The sequence below is a fragment of the Narcine bancroftii genome, chromosome 3 (assembly GCF_036971445.1).
Source record: "Narcine bancroftii isolate sNarBan1 chromosome 3, sNarBan1.hap1, whole genome shotgun sequence".
NCBI classification, from domain to species: domain Eukaryota; kingdom Metazoa; phylum Chordata; class Chondrichthyes; order Torpediniformes; family Narcinidae; genus Narcine; species Narcine bancroftii.
The window spans coordinates 339387201-339402720 of NC_091471.1; the positions used below are offsets into that span (position 1 = coordinate 339387201).

The 15520-nt window shown below is 42.9% G+C and overlaps 1 protein-coding gene across 1 annotated transcript in view; it reads left to right on the forward strand.

The window, feature by feature from the left end:
- The window catches only part of LOC138756592 (glucagon-like peptide 2 receptor), a 70919-nt gene extending 55845 nt beyond the window's left edge, over positions 1 to 15074 (forward strand). The window contains exons 12-13 of the mRNA XM_069923016.1: positions 2923 to 2964; positions 14740 to 15074. Of these exons, the coding sequence (XP_069779117.1) occupies positions 2923 to 2964; positions 14740 to 15042 (345 nt within the window). The 3' untranslated portion in view covers positions 15043 to 15074. The remainder of the gene's footprint in view (positions 1 to 2922; positions 2965 to 14739) is intronic.
- The last annotated feature ends 446 nt before the right edge of the window (positions 15075 to 15520 follow it).

A 15520-nucleotide genomic window follows, 5' to 3' on the forward strand; every position in this document is an offset into this window, starting at 1 on the left:
ATTCAATGATATTTTGGAGCAGGCTCAGACAAAAACTAGTTGTGGGCTGAGGAAAGACAGGGAGAGAGCTTCAAGAAAATAATATTCCTAAAAATGTTCAATAAAATCAATGCCATTTGATCAAAATGATTGAATCTGCTAGTGTCCCTTTGTTTCTCTTAATTTCATCTCAGTAAACTGCGCTCCTTGCCTGGTTCATGCAGAGATGCTTATAACTTTGATAAACAGCACACAGTGATAGTCCTTCTCTTGGCTTGTCCATCTAACTTCACATTACAAGCCAGCAGAAGTACTTCCCCTGAAAGGCAGTTGCTTGTTTTGACTTGCAATGTCAAAACTTGCAGTGTCAAAACATCAAGCTCTCTGCCTGGTTTTATCACCAAAGTGATTTCTTTTAGAATCTAGTTATAAAATATATTTATCAGCTAGCACTGCCCTCCTTTGGTAGTCAAGAATAAAACAGGAGGCAGTTGCATTATTTGGGCATTATAAATAAAAATCTGTCTGTTTAGAAATGTTGGCATCCTTAGAAGCAGTGCTTTAGAGCCACGGACACCCACCTCTCAAATCATGTAGCCATTGCTCGGGAAACTACAGAAACTCCATTTTTCACATAGCAAAATATTATCTCAAATCATAATGAGAGAAAAGGTCCGATAATTGGCTTCAATTATGCCACTTGAGCCAAAACAAGCTGCTCTTTTTAATGGAATTTCAATTAAATTGAATTATTGATTATCACCTTTACCAAGATACAGTGCAAACTGTTTTGCATGCCATCCGGTCAAGGTAACCCATTCTTAAATAAATAGATTTGCAAACTAAACCAAAAGTGTATAGTCTTACAGAGGAAACATTCAGTTAAACAGTGTAAGGACAGCATCATTTTACTAATGAGAGGTTCATCAGTCGTCTAATAATACTGAGGAAGAAACTATCCATGAATCTCGTGGTGTGTGTTTTCAAGCATATATCTTCTATCCAATGGGAGGAGAGGAAGAGAATGTGAGATGGGTCTTTTAATATGTTGGCTGATTTCATGAGGCAGCAGGAAATGTAGAGAGCCAATAATGATGGCTTGAGCTGCGTCCACAACTTTTTTCAGTCTTGGGCTTCCACTGTCGCTCTATCAAACAGAATGGAGCTCCATTTAAATTTGGTAGTCAAGAGATTCACCTGTCAATAGAATGAAGTAGCCACCATCTCGGAGCAAAACCATGCTTCACAACAGATTTTGGAGACAAATTACAATGTGGTCCCAAGAGGCAAACTCTTCCCAACAGCACCAGTACTATACTGTCTCCAGAATGCAGGGCTTGGATAAATATCTCACTGACCCAGAGGCAAGAGTGCTTCCAACTGAATCAATGCTTACACAATTTTGGCATTGAATTGAGGCAGAAATCAGAATATCTACAAATGATGAAAAACCCTGTATACTGAACAAAACTTGAAGGGCACAAAAAAAAATGCCGCTGATCTTCAGGAGTCGTCCAACAGAAATTATAAGGTCATTTTTTAAACTTATTTTCATTTACAATCTTATTTTTAACAATTATACAGAACACAAAACACCAAAGAAATCCCGTTTCCCTACACTTCTTAAATAAACCCAATGAAAAGAAAAAACGGTCAGTGCATACAGTGAAACACATAGAGACACTGTACTAAAGAGGCCCTCTGGCTAACCAGAAAAGATCACATGCCTTGGCCGAAATCAGTGAAGTGCCTATATATTCTAGGTAAGGCTGGCAATTTTTCAGTAAGGTGTTGTATCCTTTCTAAGACTATATGTGATCTTTTCAAGAGGATTACAACTACTTCCAAAGACCATCTATCAATGAGGAGAGGGAAATCAGATTTGCATGTCACCGTTGTACATTTCCTGGACACACATAAAGTGATTTCCATAAATTTAATTTGGGAATTGGTTAAAGTCTTCTGACCCTAGTGAAATTCCCCAATAAACAAAGCTCAGGTGGCTCCTATGATACTAAAAGGGCCCCACCTTTGTACAAAGCCAAGTAAGAAGGAGCCGGCTTCAATTATAAGGACTTTTAATCTAAATAAGCAACTGATATGTGAACACCAAGGTAAGTTTGGTCTAATCTCTTGTGTCATTGGATCATCAAGCTTCTCCAGAAGAGTTAGGGACATCAGGCAACTCTTGGGTGCTATGGAGTTCAACAAGAAAGCCTGCAGACCCTGGCGTTGAGTGCATGTTGGGGAAACTCAGCAGGTCATCCATAGGAAGTAAAGTTTAACCAACATTTTGAGCCTGGTCCTTTTGTCGGGGGGGGAAGGAAGGGGAAGCAAAAAAACAGACGGCCAGCTGAATAAAAAAGATGGGGGGGAGTGGGGAGGAGAGGAGAGAGGGAGGGGCGAGGTAAGGCACCCAGGTGAACAGGTGGAAAAGAAAAAGCTGAGAAGTTATAAGGGGAGAGGGTAGCTCCCTGATTTGGAGAGGGAAGGGTTAGCAACTCATCCAAGTTGAACAGAAGACCAAGCCCGTCAGCAGTCAACAATTAGTTAGCATTGAGACTTCCGCACAAAAATGGTAATAAGGAAGAACATTGCATTTACCGCATCAATGCAAGGAAAGCACTGGCTTTGAAACAGTCCGAAATTGCCATTGATTTAAAGACCTGTTATAAGATACTGCTCTCGCCACCACTACTTTTTTTCAACACTGTAATTTGGTTTTGAGACATTGATGAACAGCCTTCGCTGCTCATTCAGAGTATTCTGGGCAATAATGAACCAAACAGATGGTTCTGCTAATACATCTGATTTGGGAGAAATTAGATTTGTGTCGTGCAGTCAGATTTCTTCCTGCTGCCTTCATTAAGTTACTTATGTCATATTTGCTCTAGTTTAAATAATGAGTCTTAAAACGATAAAAACTGCTTTCTTCCTCCACAGGGTTTTCTGGTTGCTTTGCTTTATTGCTTCGCCAATGGAGAGGTAAGAGAAATGAAACTCTCCATAATGATGGAGTTCTTACTAATGATAACAGCAGGCATGTTACTTGTGAGTGAGTTAGTATCACCTCAGGCTTGATTCCTGATTGGCACTGGGTTAGTTGACCTCACAAAGCACTCACAGTCTCTTTTATTCACTGATTTTTGGTGCAACATCCACAAAATATTATCACAGAAATTTTAACTGTCAACACTATCTTTCAAAAAGCAAATGTTAAGCTGGCTGTTGATATCTTTATTTTCTCTTTCTGCTTTGCTTTAATGTGTCTATTATTCTCTCTATGTCAGTGTATCTGACCTGGGAAATTTCTACCGCATGATCATTTATATGTGCTTTACTTGTCAAAATTGACTTGATGCAGCAAATATTCACTGCATTCAAATTTTAATGAGTCAGTACAGTAGAAGGCCCATGCCACCCAATTCCCCTCCCAACCCTGCACATTTATGGCGGAAACCGGAGAACCCGGGTGAAACCCATACAGGTCACAGGGAGAACATAGAAGCACCTTACAGAAAGCCAGGGATTTGAACCCAGGTCACTGGTGCTGTTGTTAAACTGCAGCACCTGGGCAGCCCTCCTGGGACCCGGGTGCAATTACTGGGGCAGTGGTGCTGGAAGCACCTTTCCAATCGTGGGGGGATGGGGATCTACCCATTAAATCACCAACCCGGCGATTTAATAGGGGGATCCCACCTCTGGAATGATGCATTGCATACTCACCAGATGTTCAGATGCTGTCTGCCCAGTGACTCACGCACACAAGGGCCGACATCAATGGAATAAGCGGGTCGGCCATTTTCCTGTTCTAATCGCCTGTGGGCGCAACCTAGGTAAGTTTAACTGGGTTCCCTGACTACCTCCGACGAGGTTAACCAGGTTGGACCCTTTCTATCTGTGTACAACTGGGGTGCTAACCGGGCAAATTGCCCCCTTAACCCCATTTTACATGGCAGTTTGAAAGGGCCTAGTGTTGCACTAAGCACTACACTGTTCCTCCTGAAGTTTGCTTTTTGAATGTCGGTTCTTTCTAATGTAAGAGGTGCCTAAACATGTCAGCATTGTGCAACGCATATTTGGGTGCCACATCCACTTGGTCTCTGGGTGGGGAAAGCCACTCAGGAAGAAAGAGGTCTCCTTCTAGTTTGCTGAGGGCCTTCACAAGCAGATCCTGGTCCCTGTACATTCAGTCCAGCACTGTACCCCTGCTGTAACTGGTGCTCTTTTGACAGGGTCTTCCTTGGATCTCCTGGTCACCTTGCTCAGTCCACCATACTCCAGTCTGATTGCAATCACAACTCAAAAACCAACCTGCCCATTCACTACCCTGACTCCACTTGTGCCCAAGAAATCATCTGAGCACCACAACTCTGCACCACGAAACTCTTACAAGAGCTGACCCATGACATTCTCTGATAGCAGCAAGCAGACGCAAAACACAAAAGTCTGTACTACAGGTTTTATTCTGCTAAAAGTCTGTATACAAACCAGTTTCAGCTGTGGTGGTTCCCAAATGACTGGCTCAGGGGGGGGGGGGGGGGGGGGGGGCCAGCTCAGGCTTATATTCGGGTGGGCTGATTGACAGCCGGCCAGGTGGAGTCATCCCCCAGGTTGTCCTTCTGCAGGCACAGTGATCACCCCCTGCAGTAGGCTAGTGGTGACACATTCCAATTCTCCTGCTGTGCTGCTGGCATACCACAACTGAAAACATTTCTAGAAGTCGTGAGCTTCCCAAGTAAAAGTCAGCGGCAAGGTTAGTGTAGCCGTTAGCACAACCTATTACAGCACCAGCGACCCAGGTTCAAGACTGCCGCTGTCCGTAAAGAGTTGGTACATTCTCCCGGAGATTGCATGGGTTTCTTCCCACCCTTCAAAACATATGGGGGCTGTAGGTTAACATCAAACCGATTCATAGTTAAAATTCTACAGGCAACATTGTTCTTTGACACCCTGTCCAATGACTCATTATGCCATCTTCCTGTGCCTTATTACAAGGTCAGGTTTTAGTCTCTGTGATGAACATTCGTCACTTGCCATACATCATACTTACCCTTCTCCAGAAACATTCTATAGCATCCTGGACTGAAATTTAATCAGGAAGATTGAATAAACCTTAATATAGAACATTGATCATAGAACACTACAGCACAGTACCGGCACTCCGGGCCTCGATGCTATGTTGATCCCACCAAATAAAAATAAACCCTTCCTACCTTGTAACCCTCCATTTTTCTTTCATCCTTGTGCCTCACTCTTAAATGTCCCTATTGTTCCTGCCTCCACCACCACCCCGGCAAGGAACTCCAGGCACCCACAACTCTGCGTAAAAGAAAACTTGGATTTCTTGGTCATGAGGCCTTCAGTACACTTACAGCAATGTCCTGTTCATCAGGGAGGTTTGCCGAAACAAAACTACAGACTCAGAGATGTTGTGTATCCTCGGACCATTGAAAGTTACCCGTCCATGGTAAAAGTGGCAAATACATCAAAGGGGAATTGATGGGCATGTAAGAGAAAATGTTACAGAGCTACAAGGGAATAAAAAGGGATGCAGTGCCAGAAGCCGACATGACCGATTGATCTTCAATGTTGTACTCAGTAAATTACAGTCACACAGCATACAAACAGGCCCTTGATACCATTACATCTGTGCCAACCATAAAACATCAATTTATATTGATCCTATTCTCTTCTTTCTCTCCAAATTCTCCTGCCTTCCATAATGGGGTTAACATACAGTAGACCATTAACCTACCAACCATTATGTGTGCAGGACGAAACTAGAGCACCTGGGGGAAGACCACGAGTTGGCAGGGAGAAAAGAGACATGGTCAGGTTTTAACCCAGGTCTCTGAGCTGTGAGGAAGGAGTCACTACATCTCCAACAGACAATGCACCATGTAAACAATACACACAAAGAGGAAATCTAACCATCACCCAGCCTTCTGCACAATCTTACTGGAACTAAAGATAAAAAACATTTTAAATTAGTTGATTTCCAACCCTACATTGTTTGATTGTCGACATCTTAACACGTCGCCCACACTACTGATGTACAAATTAGCTCACAGTTTCAATTTTACAAATACATGGTTACTATTTATAAAATCTGGAGGAGCCTGAATTCTTAAAACGACATTAAAGTATGTAGGATGGTTGAAAATATGTGGGATTGTCAAACATATTAACATCATTTGGTGAACTGTGAAAAAAGTTAGAAGTATGAAATCATCTCTCCTCGAAAAGAAATGGATTGGCTTTAGAACATAAAACACTACAGCCCAATACAGGCCCTTTAACCCTTGAGGTTGTGCCAATCTATATATTCCTACTAAAAAGAACCACAAAACAACAAAAGTACTAAACCCTCCCTACCTCATAACCCACTATTTTTCTTCCATTCATGTGCCTGTCTAAGAGTCTCTTAAATGCTTCTAATGTTTCAGCCTCTACCACCACCCGTGGCCTTCCAGGCACCCACAGCTCTCTGTGTAAAAAAAAACCCACTGATGTCTCCCCTAAACTTTCCTCCCTTCATTTTGTCCGGATAGCCTCTGGTGTTTGCTACTCTCAGCCTGGGGAAACAGTGCTGGCTGTCTACCCTATCTATGCCTCTCAGCATCTTATTGCCTCTATTAAGTCACCGCTCATCCTTCTTAGCTCCAGAGAGAAAAGTCCAAGCTCTGCTAACATTGTGTCATAAGACCTGTTTTCCAATCCAAGCAACATCCCAGTAACTTTCCTCTACACCTTCTCCACAGCTTCCATATCCTTTGTATATTGAGGTGATCAGAACTGAAAACAACATTTTAAGGATGATCTCACTAGAGATTTGTAGATTTGCTGCAAAACCTATCAGCTCTTGAACTCATCAACCAACTAATGAAGCCCTGCATCCTATAGGCCTTCTTGCATGGCAACCTTAAGTGAAGTATAGATTTGGACTAGGGTGGCCATTCCAAAGAAGGACATGGTCATAGGTTACCACACACACACACACACACACACACACACACACACACACACACACACACACACACACACAAAATGTGTTTGCATTTGCTGATCTTGCAATGCTGTTTAATTTGGAATTTGGAATTCCTCGTTTGGAATGGCTACCCTAATTTTGACCGTACGGTTAAGTATCCAACTATTAACCCTATACTCAGCCTTCAGGTTTGATCTTCCAAAATGACTCGCCTCACACTTATCTGGATTGAACTCCATCTGCCACTTTTCTGCCCAACTCTGCATCCTATCTATATTCTTTTGTAACCTACGACAACCTTCAACATTATCCACAACTCCTCCCACTTTTGTATCTTCCACAAACTTACTGATGCATCTTTTCACTTCTTTATCAAGGTCATTATTAAAAATCACATCAGAAGTTCCAGAACTGATCCCTGCAGAGCTCCACTAGTCACTAACTTCCAGGGCTGAATGCTTTCTGTCCACTACTACTCTTTGCTTTCTGCAGTCAAGCCAATTTTGAGTTGGCACGGGTTCCATGAATCCCATGCCTCATGTCTTTCTGAACGAGTCTCTCATGGGACAAATGCCTTACTAAAATCCATTTACACCACATCTACCTCCCTACCTTCTTCAATTTATTTTGTTATCTCTTGAAAAACATTCAATTAGGCTTGTGAGGCACAATCTTCCCTTCACAAAGCCTTGCTGGCTATCCCTGAGAAGACTGCACTTCTCCAAATGTTCATAAATCCTATCCTTAAGAATCCTCTCCAATAATGTAAGACAAGGAGACCACATTTGTCACTCTGAAATCCCCTGGCACTTCCCCTCTGGCCAAAGAGGATGCAAAGCTCATCCCCAATGCCCCAGCCATTTCTTTCCTCCCTTCCCGTAGCAACCTTGAGTATATCTCGTCTGGCCCGGAGGACTTAGCAATCCTAATGTTTTTAAGAAGATCACTTTCTCTTTCCTAATCTCAACATGGTACAAAACATAAGCCTATTCTATTTTGACCTCACCTTGACCAAGGACCTTTTCTCTGGTGAACACTGAAGCAAAGTATTCATCTAGGACTTCCCCAACCTCCTCTGCCTCCAAGCACATGTTGCCTCCTTTATTTCTTATTTGGTCCTACCTTTACTCTTATCATCCTTCTGTTCTTTACATATGCGTAGAACATCTGTGGGTTCTCCATATCATTCTTGCCAAGGGCTTCTTATGCCCACTTCAAACATTCCTTTTTCCTTTCTTAATTCCTTCCTGCCGATAATATAATTCTAATGTCCTCTTCCTCATTTTTGCTTCCTAAATCTAATGTATGCTTCCTTCCTCCTCTTAACTATTTTGTCAACCATAATTGCCTTTTGCCACCATTTTCCCTGTCCCAGTCGGCAAACCTATCCAGAACCCTATGCAAGTGGTACCTAAACATCCGCCACATTACTCCTGTGATTTCTCCTGTGAACATCTGTTCCCAATTTACTCACCCGAATTTCTGCTTCATGTCATTGTAATTAGCCCTTCTCCAAATAAACACTTTCTCATTTTGGCTGCTTTTATCCTTGTCTAGGCTAAAGCTCAGAGAGATATGGTCACTATCACCGAAATGTTCTCCCACCAAGATGGTACTAGATCCAGTTTGGCTTCTCCTCTATTCGGCTGGTCCACATATTGTGTCAGAAATCTTTCTCAGACATTCTGCCCCATCTATCCTTCTTACAGTCAGAAGGTGCCAGTCAATATTTGGGAAGTTGAAGTCTTCCATAACAACATCTCTAATTTCTGAACCATTCCAGAATCTGCCTACTTATCTGTTCCTCAGTATCCTGAGGGCTATTTGGGGGCCTATAGTGTACAGTGTCCCACTACAGTGCTCCCCTCCTATTTCTGACTTCCACCCATCCTGACTCAGTAGATATTCTCTCTTCAGTGTTTTCTCTTTCTACAGTCATGACACTATCCATGGCCAGTTCTTTTTTTAACCTCTCATTCTATCCCTTTTAAAACTCCTAAACTCCGGTACCTGCATCAGGCAATCCAGTCCTCCATCAGCCAGGTCTTTGTAATGGTCACAACATTGCAATTCTACATCCTGATCCATGCTATAAGTTCATCTTCTTTATTCCTAATACTCCATGCATTGAAATAGACACATTTAAAACCTTCCAACTGATGATATTTATGCTTCCTCCCTCCCTGTACCTCCTCACAAACCCACAACATATTGTATCATACTTTCCACCTTTTGCCTGATTCTGTTTACTTATATTTTTTGGTTTCCACCCTCCTGCCAATCAAGTTTAAATTTTCCCCAACAGCTCTAGGAAGCTTGCCCATCAGGATATTGGTCCCTCTCCAGTTCCAGGATAACCTATCCTTGTTGTACAGGTCAGTTTTCCTCAAAAGGGATCCCAGTGATCCACAAATATGAAGCCCTGTCCACTGCACCAACTTTTCAGCCATGCTTTAATCTGCCACAACTTAGTTTTTCTAACTTCACTGGCACATGACACAGGCAGCAATCCCAAGATTACAACCCTTGATGTTCTTCTTTTCAACTTTCTACCTAACTCCCTACTCATTCCCTCTTCAGGACCTCATCCCTACTCCTATCTATGTCATTGGCAAACTGGAGGCCTGCGACGAGTTCTGTGCCTCAGGGATCAGTGCTGGGACCATTGTTGTTTGTCATCCCTGTCAAAGGTAGGGATGATAATGAGGTAAATTAGATCAGCAAGTTTGCAGATGACACTAAGATTGGAGGCATTGTAGACAGCAAATAAGGTTTTCAAAGCTTGCATCTCGAAAAATGGGCTGAAAAATGATAGATGGAATATAATGCAGTCAAATATGAGGTGATGCATTTGGAAGAACGAACCAAGAAAGGGCATATTCGGTTAATGGTAGGGCACTGAGGAGTGCAGTGGAACTGAGGGATCTGGGAATACAGATACATAATTCCCTGAAAGTGTCATCACAGAGTTGGGAAGTTATAGTAAAGTTGTATTAGAAATTGGTGAGGCCAAATTTGGTGTATTCTGTGCCGTTTTGGTCACCTAACTACAGGAAAAATAGACAAGATTTACTAGGATCTTGCCTGGACTCCAAGAACTGAGTTACAGGGAAAGGTTAAACAAGCTTATTCCCTGGAACTTAGAAGGAGGAGATTTGATAAGGTATTTAAAATTATGAGGAGGATAGATAGAGTAAATTCAGAAAGGCTTTTTGCACTGATGGTAGGTGAGATGCAAACTAGAGGACTTGGCTTAAGAGTGAAACGGGACACTGAGGGGGAACTTCTTCATACAGAGTGTGGTGGGGGGTATGGAATTAGCTGCCAGCTAAAGTGCTGAATGCGGGCTCAATTTTAACATTTAAGAATTTGGTCAGGTACATGGATGGGAGTAGTATGGAGGGCTATGGACTGGGTGCAGGTCAGTTGGACTAGGGAGAAAAATGGTTCAGCACAGACTAGAAGGGCTGAAGGGACCTGTTTCTGTGCTGTAATGTTCTAAGGTTCTATTGTTTTAACAAATCCCTAATCATTATCACTCCCTTCCTTTCTCCCCTTTCCTTCTTAGCAGAAGAGACAGACTCTGTACCAAAGACCTGACCACCATGGTAGATCACTTTCCCTCCAACAGTATCCAAAATGATATACTTATTGTTGAGGAGAATGGACACAGGAGTACTGCACTCTTCCCCTTCCATCTCCTAACAGTCACCCAGCTACCTGCCTCTTGACTTTTGTGGGGGGGGGGGGAAGGAAAGGGGTGACTATTTCCCTTTAGCTCCTATCACCCCCTCTGCCTTCCATATGATATTGGATCATCCAGTTCTATGCCAAGTTATGGATAGTAAGTACAGTAGAGGGATAGAAAGATGGAATTAGGAAAGAGATATTGGAAGCAGAAAGATGGAAAAGGGTACCTGAATACTTTATATTTTTAAATTTCCAACAATGATTTAAAATGGGAATAAGGTTCAGTTTCTGAAAATGTTATTTCTTTATGATGTTTTTCAGTTGCTCATGTAATAGTTGATCCCGTGCTTAAGTCAACACCACCTCCCCCTCTCTTTGGCCCAAAAATTGCATATTTTCTGTTTTAACCCAAGTAAGAGTTGACCCCCCTATTTTTGGCCCCGACTTCCCTGAGCTCCAGATGCCCCGATCACAAACCCTCGCCCTCAGTCGTCCTCCCATCCAAGCTCCCGACGCCCCAACCGCGGATCCTTACCTCAGCTGCCCGTCCATCTGAGCTCCCGATGCCCCAACTGCAGATCCTCGCCCTGACCATCCAAGCACCCGACGCCCCAACCGTGGATCCTCACCCCGACTGCCCACCCATCCAAGCTCCCAACCCTTCCGAACAAGGAATTACCACCCAGTCCCGGCCTTCCAAGCTCTCGGCACTTTGAACAAGCAGGTATTTTCCACCGTCAAAAGTAGCATGCATGTAAAAGTCGATCCCCCCAAATTTGACCCTATATATTGGTCCCCAAAACTCAATGAGTACATGAGTATATATGGTACTTAGAAATGTACTTGCATTGAAATGATCGAGCCATTTCTTTGTTGTGCTCAGTGGGTACATGTTACTGAGACTTCCTTCCTTTTCGAGGTAAATCTTTTCCAAGAACTTATGAAGCTACAGGATCAATAAAGCAGCAACCTTTTGACTCTAGCACATGTGATCAATGGGAGTTGCTGCCTGATTTACACTGCAATATTGAGCAATGTTTACTCTCCACCATTATCTTGTACAGCAAAGTCCAGCTCACACCTATGGCCAGAGTTTCTGGCTCCTGCGAGCCTGTGGGAGCTAAGGGTTGGTGAATATGGAACCAGGAATGGATCCTGCTCAATCCAAGTAATCACACACACTCACATCTCCCCTATCTCACCGGCCCATTGGCCTCTCGAACCTTCAGCAGCCACTGATTTTTGGAACGACTCAAGGCCTCTGCACACTGGCTGGCCCGCAAGTGGAGTGAGCAAATCAAGCCACAGGTAGTGACAGCCCTCCTGTGCACCCAATGCAGCAGCCCTCTCAGGCCTTTGACAGGCCTACTTTAAATATCACAGATAATCAGAGATCCAAAAGAGCAGTTTAAATTTTATTTTAATTGAAAAATATTAAAAATGACTTCTAAGAAATAATGCACACATGCTGGCATGCAAACATCAAATTAGGAGCAGGAATAAAGCTATTTGACCCCTCAAGTTCTCTTCATCATTCAATCAGGTTCAACAGTAACCTTTAATCTGCAGCCCCATTTAACCCTGATAACTTTTCATCCCCACTTGCTTATCAAGAACCTGCCTCTACCTTGAACAGCTGCTTCCAATTCCCTTTGAGTAAGAGAGTTCCAGAGACCTAGCCACTCTCTGAGAGGAAAGAATTATGCCTCATCTCTGGCTTAAAGTGAGTAGCCCTTGTTTCTATACAGCGAGCTCCTGCTTTATGTTCACAAAACTTGTCAAACCTCCTCCCTTCATCCAACCTGTCAGTGCCCTCTGGATTCAACAAGTATGTCTTGATATTCAGAATTTCACAATTAATGGGGGAGGGGCACGTGGAGAATAAATATGCAAAGGAAGAAAATATTTTTATTTTGGAAATAAATTTTTTTAACTTTATGATGAGGGATGTTGACTCTATTTCAATGATGGGGCAGCAACCAAGCACAGTGTAGTTGATGTTAAGTTAGAAGGCTGGTATAAAATGTATTCATTCCCTCCCCTCTGTATATTAAGGAAAGGTGAGTCCAAGATTCAGAGCACCAAATTAAACATGGCACATTGTCCTCCAGGCCAATCCATTATTCCCTGCTCTACTGCACAGGCACAGGAATCCTAAATGCTTTGATAAACACACTGCGCCTTGCCAGCAGTTGTCTACTGCACCGCTGGTTCACCAACCTGACCCCAATCTGCATGAAAATTTCACAGATACTCTTCAGACTGACACTTAAAATAAAATTGTTTTATTGATAATTTGCTGGTTGGTCCACTTGATATCACAGGAGAGCAAAGTCCAATTTTTTGCTTAAAATTTTTTTTTAAATCAGAGTGAGAACATGGTGGAATACATAGATTAAACCCAGTGAAGTATGTTCTGCAAGTACAGAACAATCGTGGCTGCACCGATGAGCCATTAAAAAGCCAGAGAGATCACTTGCACAGTTCAATCTTTACAGCAAAATATGGATGTCAGTCATAAAGCAAATATGGGCCTTGTGCCTTGCATTTTTGCAAACCCTGTATGTTTTTAAGGAAACCAGAGCACCTGGAGGAAACCCACACAGAGAGTGGACACTGTCCTTACAGACAGTGAGATTGATGAGACGAGGTCCGTGCTCTCCAGAATTTGGAGGAATGAGAGATAATTCCATTAACACTTGTAGAATGCCTACAGGAAGCAGAGGATGCTTTCTCTGGCTGAGGAGTCCAGCAGAAATATCACTGCCTCAGAAAAAAGGCCAGACTTGTAAAGACTGAGGTGAGATGTAACCTCTTCACTCAGAGGATGGTAAACATTTGAAATTCTTTATCCCATAAAGTGGTAAGAGTCTCAAACATTCAAAATAGAAGTCAATCGCTTTCTGGATCAACCACAGGAGTGAAGGGATATAAGGAGAGTGGAGACAATGATCAAAGTTGGCCGTGACCTTCATAAATGGTTGAGCAAGCTTGAGCCAGAAATTTACCTTCTGCGTCTCATCCTTATTGTAAAATGGAAGGTCATCTGAGCTCTCTGACGGGAAACCAGTTTGAAGTCACCTCACCTACCAATCCAGAATTAGATCCACCCAGCAGTGAAGCTGCCACGCAATTGGTTCTCGCAGGTCATGCAGCTACACCTCAGCCGGTCGCTCTAGCTGGCTGCAGTATCCATCATGTGGAGCAGCTCACTCTGTTTAGATCCCTGAGCTCCTCTCCAGGTAGTGAGCCATGTCAACACTGGATGACTGATTGTTTTGGGTCTAATCCAGGTTGCGGACAATGGGCGGTGATGCTTGAGAGCCATTTGTGAGATCTAAGACAGTACAGGGTAAGGTCTATTTGTGGTATGCACCCAGGGAAGTCTGTAGCGTCTCACCCATTGTAGATTGTAACCAAACTTGTTCATTGGCTAATCGGTGTGCCGTGTCTGCTTGTTGTAGAGGGGATGGTGGGCACTGTCTGTTTAACACTCACTTCACAATCGGGAGTTATTCCCAAATTTCCCAAACGCAGTCTGTGTAAAAAAAGATCGGAATGGAAACAAGGGACTCATTCCCATTTCAAAATTTTACCTCCTAGACCCCTAGAAAATTTTCCAGAACCCCTGCCGTCTAAAGTTAACTGCAGGTATTCCAGAAGCAACAGGGATAATATATAGCATGTATTTGCAAGTCCCGCCGCTTTAATTACTGCAATTCTGGTTCGCTGTCTAAACTCGCGTACGGAAACAGAGGTTTCAACTTTTGGTCGTTTGTGTGTGAATGGTTACTCCAGAAAGTAGGAAGACATTTTTAAATGGGAAAAAGAACATAAATTCTATGGTAAAAAAAAATGTGATTTCTCAGGAGATGCGTTTATCAATGATTAATCAGCATCCGATGTGTATTATTTGTTTGTCTGTGTGTTCCGTGTTGTAAATTCCCCCACGCATTTGTTAATAAATGGTGTTCGTGACTTGTTACTTCATGAACCCTTCAAACTTGTTCTCACAATCACACTTATGCTCTTAGTTGTGTCCAGAAACCTGAAGCACATTATTTTTATTTTCCAAATAGGTTCAAGCAGAATTAAAAATGCGGTGGAGATGCTGGGTGTTGGCAAATGACTTTGGATGTTTTCGCTGCTTCGTGGGCAAGCACTTCCAATACCTAGGGAAATGCTCCAAACCCAGGTCAAACAGCTACATTAACAGTAGCAGCTACTGCTATAGTGACACCAGGACTTCCAGTGTGCAACTGAACACTGCTCCCATGTCAGACCAGCTGACACTGAATGCCACCCCCATGGAACAGTTTACCCAGACGACTGTCTCCGAGATCAGTGAAGGAGAGATGGCAGTTGGAGAGAGTCAAATCTAAGAGCAGATTTAAATGTGGAACAGACCTAACACTGGGACGGAAGTATATGAAGACCTTTAATGCAAGGCACTACCATATATGCATTATGACTGTCCATATTCTGTTGTAATTATTGAACTATGATCTTTTAAAAGCTCAACGGTGCAGTTATGATTGCCCTGTACTTGCAGAACAGGTTTCACTGGGCTTGGTTCTCCACTGCATGAACTGACATCAACAGAAATTCTGCAATTGGCTTCAGTGCCCCTGAGTTAAGAAGACAGAGATATATGGAAAATGTGTAGACATTTGAGAGGGCAAGAGAAGGCAGCTGAAATTCCCTCCTGATTAACATTCATTAGGCTTTTCACACTGGCTAACCTGTAAATTGGCTATTCAGTAAACCAGCTCAAGAACCATTTTTCCCATTCACACTGGACCACTGTTAATGGGTTCTCTGTGTCCTTTCACACTCACCACCAGGCATTCCCGGGGAGAG